The sequence below is a fragment of the Pongo abelii genome, chromosome 17 (genome assembly GCF_028885655.2).
Source record: "Pongo abelii isolate AG06213 chromosome 17, NHGRI_mPonAbe1-v2.0_pri, whole genome shotgun sequence".
NCBI classification, from domain to species: Eukaryota; Metazoa; Chordata; class Mammalia; order Primates; family Hominidae; genus Pongo; species Pongo abelii.
The window spans coordinates 87,909,546-87,928,981 of NC_072002.2; the positions used below are offsets into that span (position 1 = coordinate 87,909,546).

The window sequence follows — 19,436 nt, forward strand, 5'->3', positions numbered from 1 at the left end:
GGAAGTTTTTCTTATTTTCCTATTTCTCTCAACTGTAAAGTTTTCATTAAAATTTTGAAGCAACAGGGAAAATTAAATTCTGCTATACTCATAATAATTATTTATCCTTCAGGATTGTTTTAGAAGCTAAAAGAGATAAAGCATAAATGGTCTAAAAAGATTTTGCCCGTTGTTATTATTATTTTCCTACTGTACCACTAAGCATTCACAACCACTTGACCTTTAACAAATTTAAACTGTTGCTTAATGTCAAAAGAAAGTTAATAAAATAAATGATCAATTTTTTTATCCCAAGGCTGTTGTTAAGAACTGGGTATCAAGGAGAAACTCTACTGAGTATGAAATGAGGAATCTGAATCCCAGTATGAGTAAAAAGAAACAATGCAGAACTTAAAGTTATAAAGAGTGGGTTTGGATATTAGCTCTCCAGTTATTAGTTGTATCAATGTGCATAAGCCACTTAACTACTCCAAAATTTGAATGATTCATCTATACAACAGGAACACAGGAAAAACGATATAATTTTGTTTTGAAAAACCAAGGGATGAATGTTCCTAAAAGCAGTTTTAATGGAACAGTGAACAATTCTACAATTTTAAAATACTGAAGCTGCAACACTCTTGGATGACAGAAAGTTCTATGCATCTCTTTGAGAAATGGAGGTCTAAGTGGCTAAAGGACTCCTAAGGTCACATGGACAAGTTCTTGATCCAGGGCCTATCAGAACATGGGCTTTGAAGGTGAGACAGCTTTCTCTTATTTCAATAAAACTCCTCATTTGCCTCTAAAATGCCTATTTCTTTTAACTCTTGTCACATGAAAGGTGCAGACACCCTCCCTACGGTATAGATAGAGTGTAAATAGAGTAATATCTACATGAAAGGGACGGAAAAATGGGAAGAGGCAAACTTTTCCTGTGATCCAAATTTTCAAGCATGTTTAAGACATGTTATAAGTTTTTTGTACTAAATTTAACCACAGCCCTTTGTATTTACCATAATTATATTTTCTGTTTGTCTGCTACTCCTGGAGAACAGGGACAGACTTTTTATCCATTGCTTCCAGTGCCTAATATACAGTAGGTACTCAATGAACATCCAGTTAATAAATGCACGAACTATAGGAGCTAAAGAACACGGCAACGCTGTTGATCAGTTGTTTCTGCCTCTCTGTAGCTTGTCTTATAGTCTAAAAGTATATCCTCCACATTTAATTCCTTTGAAAACAGTATGGTTTTCAGTCTTTGTGAATCCTCATTTAAAATGCAGATTGCCCTAGCTGGAGTGAATAAAAGTCCTCATGATGTAAAATTCCTCATCAGTAAGGATTGGTTGACAGGGACATTCTCCAGTGGGGACACTAGCTCAGAATAATATCTGCCTGATTGAGACACCAGATAAGATTCTGAGGTGAGAACTGAGGATAAGGAAAGCCTGGCAGACAAGTGAGGAAGTGCAGAAATGGAAGCTACCCACGGGCTCACCACAGTTCCTCCTCTCCATTTGCTACATGCGGGCAGTTAGGCGACCTAGCCCAGAAGCCATCATCCACATTATCAGAGCACTAATTAAAGACAAACAAACACTACAACAAACAAATCACTGAGTGCCAGTCAAGTATCTCACATTTCAAGGATCATCCTTCCAACGATATGAGCAATAGGAGGGCAATTACTGAGGATGATTTATAAAGATCTTAAAAAGCCTGTTAGTAGCCTAGAGAAATTTTCCACAAATCATGCATTATATAACCCAACAGGAAATTTGAATTTGCTCCAACAGGAAATTCAGAGATTTTTTTAAAAAAGAAAGAACTTCTTGGAAATTATATTCTTAGACTTAACCAACCATTCAGATAAAAGATTGTGGCTGGCTGAAGTTTAAAGTAAGGTGAAGTAGGCTAAATTTCTTAGTGAGACCAGTCAGTGTTCATTTTAGGGATTCAGGTAGAGTGACTGACATTAGAAATGATCACAATAGTACAGCAAAGAAAATCTTAGTACACACTAAGCAGAACAGGTGAACGTCAACTATCAAATAGTTAAATGTAAGGCTGTTAACTACCGTTTGCAGAGTCCCACTAACCCATGTAGTCTTAAGCACTCTTCTACGTAATTTTCAAAAGAGGGAGTTCTTTCCTTGCCCCTATTAGCAGCACAAGCCTCAAGAACAACAGCTGTTTATTTAACTGCCAGGTTTCTGTTTTGGTGACAACTCTTCTTCTAGCTGCTGTTTTCGTCTTCAGGGGAATGGACAGGAGGAAGCTGAAGCCAGTCTGATGGCCAGACTGTGTTTAAAAAATATATTTAGGAAATGTGTTTTTTGGTATTTGAAGTAATTACCTAACTCAGGTTCTTGAGAAGCTTGAACAAAATTTGCATTGTGGATCAATGACTTTGCTAATATATTTGTGTTTTCTGAGATGGCAGGATGAAATGGCTTCTTGAGACCAGTCTATAAACAGGTCCACGGTGAGAGAAGAAGCTGCATGGGATCCTTTCGAACAGGTTACACTTACAGGATCTTATTTAATCCTTGAGAAACTGGATCAAGCAGTATGATGAGCAATTGGCAGATGAGAAATCAAGCTCAGAAAGGCCATTTTGGCTGGGCGCGGTGGCTCACATCTGCAACCCCAGCACTTTGGGAGGCTGAGGCGGGTGGATCACCTGAGGTCAGGAGTTTGAGACCAGTCTGGCCAATATGGTAAAACCCCCACCTCTACTGAAAATGCAATAATCAGCTGGGCATGGTAGTGTGCGCCTGTAGTCCCAGCTACTCAGGAGGCTGAGGCAAGAGAATTGCTTGAGCCCTGAAGGCGGAGGTTGCAGTTAGCTGAGATTGTGCCACTGCTCTCCAGCCTGGGAGACAGAGTGAGACTCTACCTCAAAAAAAAAAAAAAAAAAAAAAGTCACTTTATTCTCACTGATGGAGCATGCCCAAAATGGCCCAATCACAGGTCCATCCTGCTTTCCAAATCTGCTTTCCTTTATCTGCTGTGTTTGTTTTACTGTGTCACATGCTCTGCCACCTGCCAGCAACAACTACACCAAGGGCTTGTGCCACTTTGAAATTCACGGCCAAGGAAATGTGACTCAGAAAAAAGACATTTAGCTCTTTCTGAAATTTTATGAAAAGGTAAAGCTGAATGATGCTATTTTTCCACTTAGTAAAACAAATAAATAAAATGTATACAGAAGTTTCCTGAGAGGGAGGGAAGACATCTGCACTGTATTTGCAACTTTTCTGTAAGTTTAATATTATTTAAAAATTAATTGTTTTAAGGTACGCAAAAATGCAGAGTAGTGCCTGTGGGGGGAAATGTTCAAAATAAAGAAGGCTGAAGTCAATTATTACCTCAGTATTTGAAACTGTTATTCATTTTTTTCCACTAGCTGACAACACATCGATTGAGGGAATTATTTTCCTATTGTAAATATTATATATTATATGTATACATATATATGACAACAAAAAATATTGTTACGAGTTTCAAATAAACTCATGGGATATAATTTATAAGCACTGTTATTGCTAACACTGATTATTATTTTTGATGCTAATATGGTGATGGTAATGGTGATGATGATGATGATGCCACCAACGATGAAGTCAATAATACCATAATTAAGGTTTTTTAAATCCAGGGGAAATTTTTGCTTAAATCATGATATAGGGACAATTATTAATGTTGTATCAAAGATGTAAAGAGCATAAAGCAAAGATAAATTCTAGAATCACTGAGAACAACTGAAATCCCCTCAGTAGAATCACAAAGATTGAAAAAATTGGTGTCTTTGAGAAGTTAAGCCTGAAGCCAATAGGCATTTACTTGTTGACAATGGGATAGCTCAACGTGTAAAAATCTCAGCTTTGCCAGAGAGATGAATCTGGGTCCATCATTTAAACATTTTAAGTCTTTTACTCCCAAATAAGGATGGCAATAATACCTCATAGGTACAGCATACCTCATAGGTATGCTATAAACTAAAATGAAACAATGCATACAAAGTGCTTTGAACAATACTTGGCATATAATAAGAGCTCAATAATTCATTATTTTTATTAAGATGAATTTCTTATAATGGCATTTTTAGAAAGCAGAAACCATTGCCTCATTATACCATTATTTCATTTGAATTAATTTTGAGCGCCTAATTTATCACATATTATTCTGCTGGACAATTTTATGGGGAAATTTGAGAGGGGGTGTTTTAATCTAATCAAGAAAACCAAACATGTTTGATAAGAAAGAAGTTTTTTTGTAAACATGTAGGATATATGTATCAAAAATACTTTCCAAAATATTTTACCCGTTCTTATGCCAATCACTTAAATTGTAGTCAATGGTCATTAATATTGTTAACTTTACTGTGCTATGGCTTGCAATTGCAATTAGTGTAAATCCTAACAGAGAGAATCAAACAACAGACAAAGGAGTAAAGCAAATATTGTCTAAATGACAAAGAAATAATGAATAGAGAAAAAGTTATTCTTTTCTCTACTATCCTCCTTTTTAAAAGCTGAACCAAATATATTTCCTCAAATCTTGTAGGATATCTGAAATCATCCTGATAATAGAGATACTATGATATTTTCAAAAGTAGGTAGAAATAAATGAGGCCATTCCTAAAAGGAAGCATGACAAAGTTATATGGGAAAAAAAAATGAACTACTAAACCAAATATTAGTATATGATCTGGTCATTTCATATGCAGTGTAGCTCATGTGTACCCTTGTGCCTTTCAGGAATAGACCAAGAAAGCTCCTTTTTTTGGTAACCAGCCTCAGGAAAGTAGTTACCACCATAATTCAGAAAAAAAATGTCCCTCTGTAGGAGAAGGCTGCAAGCATGGGACACAAGAAAAACTCTTCCCTTACCTTAAAATATAAAGTGTATTTTTAGGGTCAGTCTACCTCTCCCCGCAAAAAAACTGATGCCAATTGGTAACTTGCTAAGATTGTTTGTAATGTAAGAGGCTAGGACTGAATAAAATGTAAAATTCCAAAATACACAACATTGTGTTGTAATTTGCTTAGATAAGAGTATTAGCTCGAACTCATATAATGTTCTATTTTAATATGTGGATGTCTTAGTAGTTGAAGTTTTGTACTTAGTTCTCCAACAAGCTCCTCTCTCCACCTTTTCTGGTCACTATTCTCTGTTTCAGTTCTGAATATCTGACATGCTCACAAAGGTATCTCATTGTTACGTCTCTTGAAACATCTTTAAAAGTAAACAGAACATTCTGTTATTTTTCCAGCAAAATATATGACATTAACCAACCACCAAATTACTAAGAACAGCAGCCACAGTCATTTCTACTTCCCTTTCTCAACACACAGACTTCATCTCACTAAATTTTATTGATACCAAGTTTCTTCTTTCACTACATTGTCACAGACACTACTGTGAGATTGCTTCTAACAATTTCTTACTTGCATCATTTTTAATTGTATTTTAATCGTCTTATTTTTCTGTTCCTTTATTCTCTCTCTACTCAATTAATCATCCATATTCTGATAAATCGCACTCTTACAATAGAGGTCTCAAACATCACTATTCAATTTAAAACATTAATATACTTCCCACATTTTCTAAAATTATGTGTGAATCACTGGCATGATTTCCAGAGTTGTTCATAATCTGAATCAGACTTCAGTCTTATCTAACCTCCTCTCCTTTGAAAGTTACACACCTACTTTTCAAACGCTCTTGACTACCAGATAACGCATGAACAGATTTTTTCGTATCTGGCGTCTCACTCATTCTACATGCTTTATTTCATTTTACTCATTTATTCATTCATTGACTCATTTAGATAGTCATTCAGGTAAATTTCATTAAGCATCAGTTGTGGCTAAACACTGATGAGGCGCTGGAAATTTAAAGATGTAAACCAAGGTTGTTGGGTTTTGTTTGTTTGTTTTTCTGTTTTCAGGAAGTTTGGTGTCCATATAGAGAAAGAATGTTTGATTGCAGTGCACTTCACAAGGGTGTGATGGAGCTGTGGCTATGTGAGCACGCCACACACCTCATCCATCCTGAGGACACAGTGAGGGCTCTGTGGGAAGCAGCACTGAAGCGCAGGTCTTACGTGACATCAAGTGTTACCCACTTCTCCTCCAGGTGCACCCCACATTATGCACATGCCATGGCGCTCACCAAACTGGGTATAAACACACTGTAAGCTCAAGAGCAGATGCTGCATCTCAACCATTCTAACATCTCAACATCCATAATGCTATCTGTCAAGTGCTGATCCCACGAGAAATCTGGAGCTCTGAGAGATTAAGTCGATTGCTGCTTCTCAAAGTCATAGCCAGAACGTGGCTGAGCCAGAATTCCACCTCAGACAACCTATCACTGTAGTCCACGTTTAACTATGTTTCATGCAACTGTTGTATATATAACATATACAGTATAGAAAAATAAATGATATATGATAGTAATATTTAATATTATATGAAACTAAAAATCTAAGTTTATACAAATATGAAAAACTGAAGACCTACACAAATAGACCACAACAATGATTTGGCATCTGGTCAGTATGTCTCAAAACAACTGAGCATCAGGTAACATATTTTAATGGCAAAACTCAAAAAAAATTATTTTTAGTGGAATGTGTATAGTGAAGTAGGGCCCCAAATGATTAGTAATATTTTTCCCTTCTGGGGAAGTACAAGTTACAGTGAAAATAACTTCAAACCATTGAGAAACTTTTCTAGAACACGGTATAAAAGAATATTTCATCCAAACCATACACTAAATGTGAGATACTGCAAACAACAGAGCAAATCACATGTTTATAACCATATTATCTTAAATTAAGAGTTGGCCCGTATGGCATATTACTTTGCAGTCTAGAAGAGAATATATACATTGTTGTTAGAATAGAAAGCTATTTCCAATGCAAGCTAGAGACTGAAAAGTCTAGCACAATGAACATAAATGTCAGCGCCAGCATGTTTAACAGGAAACTAAATACCCTGTCTATTCGTATAATCACTACATATCTCCAACGCTGAAGGCTCATAAACAGTTCAGATAGAAACTGTATCTGGATTTTTTTCCAGAAAATGTGAGAGCAAACCAAAAAAATAAAGATTGGAGCTGACTGGGTCAAAAGATACAATGTTGATTCAGAGCCAAGAGAAGGAGCAAGCAGGAGACCACGGAAGAGGCACAGCCTAGGAGTTGTCAATAAAAGAGATGCAGCCGGGCACAGTGGCTCACACCTGTAATCCCAGCACCTTGGGAAGCCAAGGTGGGTGGATCATGAGGTCAGGAGTTCAAGACCAGCCTAGCCAATATGGTGAAACCTCGTCTCTACTAAAAAAATTAAAAAATTAGCTGGGCATGGTGGTGTGCTCTTGTAGTCCCAGCTACTGGGGAGGCTGAGGCAGGAGAATCGCTTGAACCTGGGAGGCGGAGGTTGCAGTGAGCCGAGATCGTGCTACTGCACTCCAGCCTGGGCAATGGAGTGAGACTTCATCTCAAAAAAAAAAAAAAAAAGAAAGATGCATAGCCCCTGCTTATGTAAGTGAAAGAAAGAATAAAATGGACAAAATTGAAATAATGTCAAAGGTAAAACACTGATAAACAGAAAATAAGCATATTTGTATTTTTTATAATTTTTTTATTTAAAATTGAGATGCAAATATTACTTGAGGATAATTATTAGAAGAAAGTCATGTGCACATGCAAAAAAGCTAGAAATAATTTTCCCACCAGTTAACCTATTATTTACAACAGCAGATCTCTGAAAGGCCAGTTCATTTTATGCCCATGGAAATCCTCTCTGTTTTAGATCTTACTTATCATTGCCATGGCAACCCTCATCTGTGCCTTCCTATTTCATCAGGACAGCCACTGACCATTCCACAAATTCTACTTTGTTTGTGCGCCAAATTTGCCAAAGGAAGTACGCATTCCTTTCAGACTGCATGGGCAAGCAAAACGGAGGTTGGAGAAGGTTTAAGGTTGCACTGATTTTTGTATCACACCTGTAAAACTGCATTTCTCTCTGAATTACTTACAGAAAACTCTTGGGGCTTTGAAGTGCAAATTTCTGAAGAAAAGTTCCCAGGGAATAGAACAGTCTTCTGATTTGGGGTATGATGAATAGAAAACAGAAGAGAAGTGACATATTTATGACTAATATATCCTCCTGCTTTAAAAAGTCAACTACAGTTCTTTCGTGGGCACATGCCCTGCTGATTGTGAACAGTCATACTTTAGTGTAATCACTCTGTGATTCTTGGGGTAGTATAGCGGAAGTGAGGTGTCTGAAGGTAGCTGGAAAGGGAAAATGCCATGAGGACACATTGAAGCTGAATTTCAAGCAAGTCAGCAGAGCTGTGGAATGGTGGGAAGCAAGCCAGCTGAGCAAGTGAGAACAGACAGCATAGCTCTTTTGAAGCAAAGGCATCAGGCAAATATGCCATGAAGAGGCAGAGCCTTAAAAAGTGCCAGGTTCTACAAATAGCTATTATTGCCACAAACAAAAATGCCACTGTCCCATGCACATCTTTGGGAAGGATTGCAAGTTATTATTCTGTTGGGGTTTTAGCCATATTTATGCATAAAAATGGCATTCATATAAAATCAAATGATATAAAAAGACATACACATACAGTTATCTAAATATAGATTTTTAATTTAAGTGTAGGAAAGTCCAGAATGGAGAACTGTGTATCCTGCATTTGGTGCATTTGGAAAGAAGGTATTTTCAAAGTTTGGACTGGTAGACCCAAATTATTATGTTCTCCATCCATCCCATCAGTAAAACCTTACATTGTTTATTTACATTCTGTATCACTCCTCAAAGTGATATGAAGGCTGAAATGTATCTCACTGAGGTAAAATCGCAGTTTTAGCAGAGCTGTGTTCCTTACTACAGGCCCTAGGGGAGAATGTTTCCATTGCCTTTTTCAGGATCAAGAGACTTCCCACATTCCACGGCTAATGAGCCTTTCCATATTGAAAGCCAATGGAGATCATTTGAGTCTTTTTCACATTGTGCCTTCTGGCACTGACACTTCTACTTTCCTGTTCCATATTGAAGGCTGCCTATATTACAATAAGCCCTCCCAGAAAAGCCAGGATAATGTCCCTATCATCAAGTCAACTTGACGGCAACATTAATTTCCTTTTGCCATGTAACATAACATATTCACAGGCTCCAGACTTAAAATGCAGACACCATTATGCGTCATTTTTCTTCCTACCAATCCTAAATCTGGCTACCAAGAGTCATACCAACCCCACAGATGAAATAAATTCACCCATCCTATGTTGCCCAAAAGTCTCAACAGCATCAACTCAAAAGTCCAAATTTCATCAGCTCAAAAGTCCCACATCACACTATCTACATCATTAAAATCAGGTATGAGTGAGGCTCTGGGCATGATCCACTCTTGAGACACAATTTCTCTCCATCATTGAACCATAAAATTCAAGAAATATGTTACCTGCTCCAAAAACACAATGGGAGGGCAGGCAAACAATAACATCTACGGATATTCCTGCTCAAAATAAGAAAAAGTAGAAGAATTTAAAAAAGAAAGAAAGAAATTCACCAGTTCTAAGCAGTTTTGAAATACAGTTGACAAATTCCAGTTGGTTTCAAGGGCTGAGATTGTACTCTGTCATTTGAGCTCTACCTTCTGGACTTAACTCCCCACCCTCTTGACTTGAGGTTCCTGCCTTCTGAGTCAGCCTACTGACACAGTAGCACATCAGCAGCTGAATAGTTACATCAGCATGTTACTTGCTTGTAGACATTTGAAAGTTCTGATGCCCTTTTTCCATTTCAATCTTCATATCTGTCTCCTTTAGCTCAAGATGGCAACGTTTATGCTGATGTAACATTCTTAAGAACCATGTGTGTCTCCTGTGTATGTCCTCAGATTCACTCCATTAGCCAAAGATTTTCTTCATAGAATTTTTCTAGATAATCTCATCCTATTTTTGGATTCTGCTGAGATGACTGACTGAAGAGCTTTATGAGTCACACTCCTAATCATTTCAAAGAGCCTTTTGTGAGACTGAATTTTCTGATCTTTTGATCTTTCTAGGGGATCAGCAAAAAGTTGTCCAGCTCAGTTTATTCTCTAGGGCATGCTTTTCCAGTCTCATCCAAGAAGGGCTTACATTTTAATTGACAATAAATTCCTTAAAGTTAAATATCCAAGATAATTGCATAATGTTCTGCTTTTTTATTTACCCATATAACTCCAGGATATAATTCTACTAAGCTTTCTGATTCAACGTAACAGATATACACCCTTTCCGTCGGTTTCCAAACACATATTTCATTTTCTGTTGAGCTGTCGTCATCAGCACCTATAAACTTCATACTTCCACAAATAGTCTGTTGATGAAGATTTAGGTATTCTTTAAGACTTGCATGTTTTCTCTACCATGCTTCTCACTTCCTTCTGTGTCCTTGTACCAGAGTCAGTAAGATCCACATTTCTACTAACACTAAGTTTAAGGCAATATAGACATTTTCCTAACATGCTTCTCAAAATTCTTCCAGCTTTTGCCAACTGCCTAATTCCAAAACTATTTCCAAATTTTAGGGTTTTTATTTATTTATTTTACTGTAGCACTTCACTTTTAGGAAATAAAATCAAGTATTTGTTTCTTATTTGTTGCTTTAACAATTACCACAACTTAGAACCTTAATAAACAACAGGAATTTATCTCCGGTTCTGATGTCAGAAATCTGAATGGGTCTCACTGGCCTGGAAATCAAGGCATTTGCAGGGCTGTGTTCCTTTTCTTGGAGGCTGCAGGGGAGAAGTCATGCCTGGTCTTTTCCCTTCTAGAAGCTGTCCACATTCTTTGGCTTGCTGCCACTTCACCCATCTTCAAAGCCCACAATAGCAGCTGGAGTCTTTCTCACATCCCATCACCCGATCCTGACCCTACTGCCTCCTTCATTCCACACTGAGAAATCCTTGTAATTACACTGGGTCCTCCCGGATAATCCAAGATAATCTCCCTTTATTAAAGTCAGCTTATTAGCATTATTAATACAACTTTCCACCTTCACGTCTCTTTGCCATAGAACTTGACATATTCATAGATTCCAGAAATTAGGACATAGATATCTTGTGGGGAGGGTGTATTTTCTGGCTACTATACATGACTTCTAGATTTTAACAGACTATGAACTCAATGTATGAAAGCTAGGGTCTTGCTGATACTATATTTCTACAGTGTTAGAATAGTGGATCAACAAACAGTTGTTAAATAAGTGTAAGTGGCTAATATCACCTAGTAGAAATCAAGGTCTTCTGTGCATTCACTTTAAGAATATTAACATGAGTTATACTCAAGTAGTTGTAATGGCATGCAAATTATAAAATTAATAGGAAAAATGTTTTGGTCTAGACAAAGAACACTATGGGTTGTTTATAATTCCTTGATTTAGTTTTCAAATAATTAAATAAAAATAAGCCTCAAATTGTCTGCAAATTGTTATGAAAGGAAATGTTTAGGAGAATAGACTTGTCAATATTTTCTTAGGAAAAATACACAGGGCTTTAGTAATTTGAAAAGCATGTTTCTTGAATACATAATAATGAATTAAATCTTAGTCAGAGATTTCAGGAGATTTTACCAAGAAGCCCAGTAACTAAAGACATTGAGACACATGAAAGTTCAAAATGGAGACGGAGTATATGAATTATTTATTTGTTTTGTTTTTGTTAGGTTTCTTGAGTTTTTATCTTGTCAAGTGATACAATTTATCTTTAGGGAAATTTAGTGAGGGGTGTGGGTGCTGGTCATTTGATGATGGGATTTGATATAGAGGTAATCTTAGGACTGACCCAAGCAAGGCCTCTACCAGTCCATAAAACAACATTTTGTAGATTAGTCAACAGTCCCACTTCTGGATGGAGCCCTGCTCTGGGGAATCTGAATGTGCATGGAACGAGCTCATTTCTCTGCCGCAACTAAGTGTCTTTCCTGTGTACTGCTGGGATCAGTAGCCCTGAATAGAGGGATGGAGTGGGAGGTGAGCGAAAGGAACCGGCATCACAGGAAAAACCCAAAGAAACCTGTGTGTCACGGAGCAGGAAAATTCATGGGAGACCGGCCGGGCGTGGTGGCTCACGCCTGTAATCCCACCACTTTGGGAAGCCCAGGCAGGCAGATCACCTGAGGTCGGGAGTTCGAGACCAGCCTTATCAACATGGAGAAACCCTGTCTCTACTAAAAATACAAAATTAGCCGGGTGTGGTGCCACATGCTTGTAATCCCAGCTACTAGGGAGGCTGAGGCAGGAGAATTACTTGAACCTGGAAGGAGGTTGTGGTGAGCTGAGATTGCACCACTGCACTCCAGCCTGGGCAACAAGAGCAAAACTCCCTCAAAAAAAAAAAAGAAAGAAAGAAAGAAAGAAAAGAAAATTCGTGGGAGATCTAGGAGAAATAAACTAAAGTTTTCCCCTTGAGTATTTAACATGTGAGCCACAAGTTTCAACTAATGACAGCATGGTACACACAGAAGACTATGTCAGTAATAATAGGTATTTGAGAAGAACAGGAAATGAATCACGCACTTCAGGCTCAGATGGGTTGAGAAGGCACAATTTTACAATAGAGGTAGAAGGAGAGATGAAAAACCACCATTTCTTTGGACATTGCGAGTGGAAAAACATTTCAAACAACATGGAGAAGATGAATTTTAAATTCATGTATCAACTAATGGTGAAATGCGGGTGATATAGTATTATCCCTTAATTAAATTTCTTAATATAACTGTACTAAAATTACTTGCAATATGTGATGTAATTAAAGTTATAATCTCAACACTTTGTAGAAGGTGTATCAGCACCATGCTTATATAACTGATACACAAGCAGTAATTCAATATTTACAGAGTACATGAACCCAGGCCACACATTTTCTCTAGCACTCTGCTTTCTTGATTTTTAAGTAGAAAGCTTGAAGGAAATAAATTCCAAGGTCTTTTCTAATCTAAGGAAAACATATATCAATAATGGAAATATATCTAGGACCCCATGTGTTCCAATCTCAGATGTACTCTATTTAAAATATAGCTCTGCGATTAGCCGATAAATAAGTATAAACACACTTAAGTACTCTTCTTTTCTCCACCTCTCCAGGAAACAAGATGAGGAAGACACCTTTCTTCCTTTTTATGTTTGTTTGTTTGTTTCTTTCTTTCTGAGATGGAGTCTCGCTCTATGGCCCAGGCTGGAGTGTAATGGCATGATCTCGGCTCACTGCAACCTCTGCCTCCCGGGTTCAAGTGATTCTCCTGCCTCAGCCTCCAGAGTAGCTGGGACTACAGGCACATTGCCACCAAGACCGGCTAATTTTTTTGTATTTTTAGTAGAGACAGGGTTTCACCGTGTTAGCCATGATGGTCTCCATCTCCTGACCTCATGATCCACCGGCTTCAACTTCCCAAAATGCCAGGATTACAGGCGTGAGCCACCGTGCCTGGCCGGAAGATACTCTTTCTTTATGGGAAACTTCTTAAAAATCTTCCTTTTCCTTTGCCACTGCTTTCAATATTCTCTGCACAGATGGGAGCTAATCCTGGAAATTTTCTCTCCCACTCTCAGCTTTTCTCCTGAACACCCACCTAGACCAAACAAGATTTCTGTCTCTCTCTCTTCATTCCTCATCCCTCCTCCTGAGCCCACTATTATACAGATAAGATTAGCCAAGTCACGGACTGGCTGGAAAAGTGAGAGATGGAGGAAATCACCTTCACATGAATATCTTGATTTTTCAAAAATATCAATACATTGATAATTTTTTTTTTCTTTTTTTTTTTGGAGACAGGGTCTTGCTCTATTGGCCAGGCTGGAGTGCAGTGGCATGATCTCAGCTCACTGCAACCTCTACCTCCCGGATTCAAGCAATTCTCTCGCCTCAGTCTCCCGAGTAGCTGGGATTACAGGCACCTGCCACCATGCCCGACTAATTTTTTTGTATTTTTAGTAGAGACAGAGTTTCACCATGTTGACCAGGTTGGTCTCGAACTCCTGACTTAAGTGATCCACCCGCCTCAGCCTCCCAAAGTGCTGGGATTACAAGCATGAGCCACCGCACCTTGTCACACATTGGTAATTTTCTCAGTGCTGTGATTCTCTGTGATTCTCAAGTTTTTAAATTCATTTCTTGAAAAATACGTCTCAAGAATAAATGTGATTGTGCTCCTTACCTTTTCCATTTAAGAGCCTCTGCTAGGGCTGAAATGAGAATATTTTGAGTCAGTAGTAGAAATATAACATTTAGGTTGGTGCAAAGGTAATTGCAGTTTTGCCATTAAAGGTAAAGGTAATGGCAAATCCGCAAGTACTTTTGCACCAAGTCATAGTTAAACAGACAACACATACTGACCTAAATTTTTTCAATCTTTTATTTTTATGTGGAAAAAAAAAAATCAAAGTCCTTCTTTTAGCTGGATGTAGTGGCTCACGCCTGTGATCCTAGCATTTGGGGGGCTGAGGTGGGCGGATCGCTTGAGGCCAGGAGTTCAAGACTGGTCTGGCCAACATGGTGAAATCCCATCGCTACCAAAAATATAAAAATCAGCCATGCGTGGAGGTGCATGCCTGGAATCCCACCTACTCGGGAGACTGAGGCACGAGAATCACTGAAACCCGGAGGCAGAGGTTGCAGTGAGCCAAGATCGCACCACTGCACACCAGCCTGAGCAACAGAGTGAGATGTCAAAAAAAAAAAAGAAAAAAGTCTTCTTTTAATCTTAGCCTTTAAAACTTTCTATTTTTCCACATTTTTGTGCAAAATTTAAATGAAACTTTAGTTGTTGAATAAATAATACGAAGATTTTTTTCTTTCTTACCAGAGCACCTATCAGAACTCTGATTATCTAGCTAAAAAAATTTAGAAACTTTCAAAATGGTTAATACACATATATTCACGTTTCTGATCCAAAGAGGAAAAAAACATTGCACCGAATATTTGAAATAACATTAAATCCATGACAATATTTTATTTTAATAATATATTTCATTTAATACGCATAGAAATCCGTTTAAAACACTCCATTTAAATCACTGTGGTGCAGTGTATTTCTCCCTTTGCCTTTGAAGTCCATTAAGCATGCAGCTTGAGAGGTGGCTAGGAGTTGGGCAGAAAGTCTCTAAAACACTTTGAGCTCCCCAGATGAAAGGTGCTATTTAAGTACAAAGTATCGTAATAATTTCAATATATTTAATAACTCCACTCACTTCAATGTCAACGCCTAACTCAATCCTCACCTATTTGGTACTTTGAGGCCTATTCCTTAATTTCAATTTCTCCAGTGGGATGTGTGTAACTTTGTTCCTTAAAACTAGTACAGGAAAACGATCATCGAAAAAGGAAAAGTCCATAAACATCCCATTCTATGTCCGTAAATGACAGAAAATCTTCCCACGAGGAAGTGAATTATAAGACCAACAAAAGATACCTGTCATTAAAGAGACTGGAAGGGCCACCTTCTCCAGGAGCAGAGCATCTGAATGGCCTGGGTCATGCCAGTGGAATGAGGAGTACAGTAGATACTGTTACATTTTCTTCCTTATATTTTCAAGTGCAAAGAAAATTTAGGCAAGGCAGTTGGCTGCAGGGAAGTGTTACATTCTGCTCAAAAGGCTTTCTTAGTTTGAGTAAAAAGTCTGTGAAAAATGGAAAGTGGTATTCCCTCTTCTAAAAATTCATTAAAAATTATCAAGTATAGTCTTTTCTATTTTTTCTTTTTTGATGTTAAATAATTTGTACAAGTAATACCAAAATATCTTATTCTTTTCAAAAATTAAAGCATTATCAATAAAGTTGAGTCAATTTTTACTCCATCTTGGCCTCTAAAATCCTCCTCATTCCCCTCTTCCTGCTATCCCTTATCTGAGGTAACCGTTATTGTTTTAAATTGCTTTTATCACAACGTATTTTCTAGTCATTTGATTTTATATACCAAACTTGATTTAAAACTTGTTTAAAGACTCTTTTTAAATGAGAAAACAATATAATTTTATTACAATAAACACTTTTGATATGTCTTCTATTTTTTATTAAATTGTTTGAGTTATCAAATATTCTGTGGTGTAACTTTTAACATTCTCGGTGATTCTGCACTTATTTCCTTTTCTGAACTGGGATAGCATATTGCAGAGGAGAGGCTCAGTACACAGAAAGAAGAGAGCTCTTCAGGGCATCATCCACGAGGTGCTCACAAGGCTCTGTGCCCCCTGGCCCTTCTATAAGCCTCACTCTTCTCCTTTGCAGACCCCAGGATTTGAACCAGCTGATTCTCCTTGATTACTGCTCAATCTCACAATCCTTCTTATGCATGCTAGACTATAATCCTAGGTGATTCATCGCTGCACTGTGGACCTGGTTAATGACACAGTCTGTAAAAATAACCATCAGCAAACCAAAAAGTGAGGATTCATCAAAATGTGCCAGGGGAAAAAGAAGGGCCTCCTTTAAGCCCATTTCTATTCTCTCTTGCTCTGCCTCCCTAACCTCCACATCCATGCAGGACCTCCAGTTGGGCTGTTCCCATGTACATATGGGAATTCAGAAGCACAGCTACTATGAACAGCAAGAGCTTGGGACTGAAAAGCTATTATTTTAAGTTCAGTAGGAAAGAAAGTCATAGACTCAGATACAAGGAAATAGAAAAAAAAATTTGGCGATAAAAGCCTACACAAATTAGTTTGCCACTCAGGCAAGATGGAACCAGGAGACTGGACACTGGGACCCATGGCTGTGTGGGGGCTAAACCACCATTGGAAGAAACAATCTGTGTTAGGAAGATGAATTATCAAACCTTTGGTTCCATATTTATGAAATATGCATGCTATACATCTAAACTTCAATACCTGGATTCCATACTACTATGCAGTGTTTTGATTATAATCTGTCCACCCAGGTATGTTTGCTTGCAGGAAGAAATGGACTTTGTAATACTCAGAATTCTTAATGAAAATGTATATGTGTATTTAGTACGTATGAGTATGTATAAATATTGTGTATATATGTATATTCATTCCTGTTAGCTTGGTAAATGTGATTCATTTCTAAGAGATGGGTACACTCTCAATGTGTTTACATAAAGTTTCTGGGACTGCAAGATTACATCTAGATTCCAGATTGTGATAAATTCATTAAAATAATAGAGACCACCAGGCCTTTCTGCTGCTATTACTGCCTTGACATTTTCTATGACTGACATTAGAAATAACTACAACTCCTACTTGGAAGTCTGGGCTCATCTAAAGTAACTAAATTTCATAGACTAAAAAAAGTGACATAGTATAGGTAGAAATTTTGTGCACTCACCTAAAAATTTCAGGAATTGTTTTTAAGTCTGAGACACTTGTTTTCCCAATAACCTGTACCAAGTATGCTTTGTTTTTAAAAAGCACATGATCAAACTAATAAAAACAACAGCTATCGATAGTTGAGATCTTACAGGCACTCAAGAAATTCATAAATATGCATTTGTTAATTGTCTTTCAAACACTTCTGTGAGTTGCTCAATATTATTTTTATTTTATAATTAAAAATATTGAGAGATAGAATATAAAGGACTATGTTCAAAATTTACATGACGCAAAGAAAAGAAAAGCCAGAACTGGAAGTCAGATCTGGTTTCAAATTCAGTGCTCCTCGCAGCTGTCCTGGAGACCATCATCTCTCTAAGATGAATTGGTAGGCAGAATTTCATCTCCAATGTGAGTCCATTGCAGAGCCCTGGCAATCCTCGCAACGCTTTATAACACAAATCATTAAGCTGACTTGAGAAATTCTTCCTCCTTCAATTTCCCCAGGTCACCAGTTGAATGACACTACTAAACAAAAATTAAGCCAAAATGACAACTATAGCCTGACTGGCTTCAGATTCCCTAAATGCTATCTAAATTATTACTAATCCCTTCCCACTTCCTATTTCAATAAGTAATTGGCTTCCTTAATACTGTCTCTTTCTAGAAGAGGTGTAATCGTTATGTCACTCAGGGAATGGCCTTGGGCCACACAACGTCAACTTTTGCTGTCGTGTAAGTTTTCCAAGTCTCCTTTTTATGGTCCTAGCTTTCCCTCATATGCCAAATGTAGGTTTCCCCAGAAGTCTTGTTCTAGTTGATCTGAGTAAAAACAGAAGCCTCAGCCCATCCTTAACCTGTCCTACTTCATGGGAAAATCTCCAAGAGTTCCGTTCTGATTCAGTCGCTCGCAGCAGTGAAATCTCACTCTACAAATGCAGTACGGTGGCTCTAAAGAAACAAAAAGCAAAGAACAAAACCCAGGGAACAAAAAGGCTTTTTAAAACCTGGAAGAACAGATTGAGTGCCACCATTTATGTCATCTCAAATAGAGCCAGAAACATGGATAGCATTGCTTATGTTGATAAAGCATGACAGCTGACACTACATTCTTTGTGAAACCACAATTTTAAATCCCAAAGACATTATTTTCATGATCACCAAACCCAGAATGAAAATACAACTTATGAAACCTAGACCGTGCCGTATGTCACTGTCTCTAGGTACAGGTTATATTCAAAATTATCAGTTAAGAAAAAAATACCTACCTTTCCATTTACAACTCTAGCACTAATAATCTGAACAAACAAATTAAGCTAACATTTGTACCTTTTGGGAATACTTCAAATTAGTTCGATTGTAGCACATGAAATACCCATGATTTCTGTGAGTAATCCATTATCAGCAAAGCGTAATTAAAACCACAATCCTTTAGTGTTATTATTAAAAACATTCCTAATGCTTAAAGCTAATATATATGCCACAGTTAATACTTGATTTAACATACACCATAATGTCATAATGAAAGTCATCATTAAACTTATATTAATAATTTTTAAAATTTTAGTTTTTTTAACTGAGTATCAAAGCCCTATTTAGATGTTACTTCTTTAACATGGAATACAAACTTCAACAAACTTTACATATATTTCAAATTATGCTACTGCCTAACTGAAATAAAACAATACCTACAAACTGAAAAATGCTATACAAAAAATGGGCTTTACATAATTTGAATCATTTTTCCATTTAAATTAATGCATGTAGTATTCTTGCAGTGAAAAAATGTGATAACCTATTTTTATTGTAATGAATGATAACTCTTAATCAAGTGGGCCAGTCAACAACACAGAATCTTTTTAATTCCAGCAAGTTAAAAGGAAAATTGATATAGATTGCATAATTTGATAATTGCACACAATTTCTGCAAGACCTTGTAAATGAGTATTTGGCTTCTACAGGTCTCAGTTTTCCTTTCATCAAAACTCTTAAGAATTTGCTTTCCTGAAAAAAGAGTAGACTACTTGGTAAAGTAGGATCTATTTGATTGAAACATGGTAATTTTTAGAACAAATGAACTTTTGATTCAAGTTCCCCAAAGATCATT

General features: G+C 37.3%; 1 protein-coding gene across 11 annotated transcripts in view; it reads right to left on the reverse strand.

The window, feature by feature from the left end:
- The window catches only part of NETO1 (neuropilin and tolloid like 1), a 126,403-nt gene that overhangs the window by 97,378 nt on the left and 9,589 nt on the right, over window positions 1–19,436 (reverse strand). The window contains exon 5 of one of the 11 annotated variants that reach the window (XM_054538084.2): window positions 15,029–18,280. The exons of the other annotated variants lie outside the window; for them this stretch is intronic. Within the exon in view, the coding sequence (XP_054394059.1) occupies window positions 18,192–18,280 (89 nt within the window). The 3' untranslated portion in view covers window positions 15,029–18,191. Of the gene's footprint in view, window positions 1–15,028; window positions 18,281–19,436 lie in introns of those variants that run through there. 11 annotated transcript variants of the gene reach the window in all.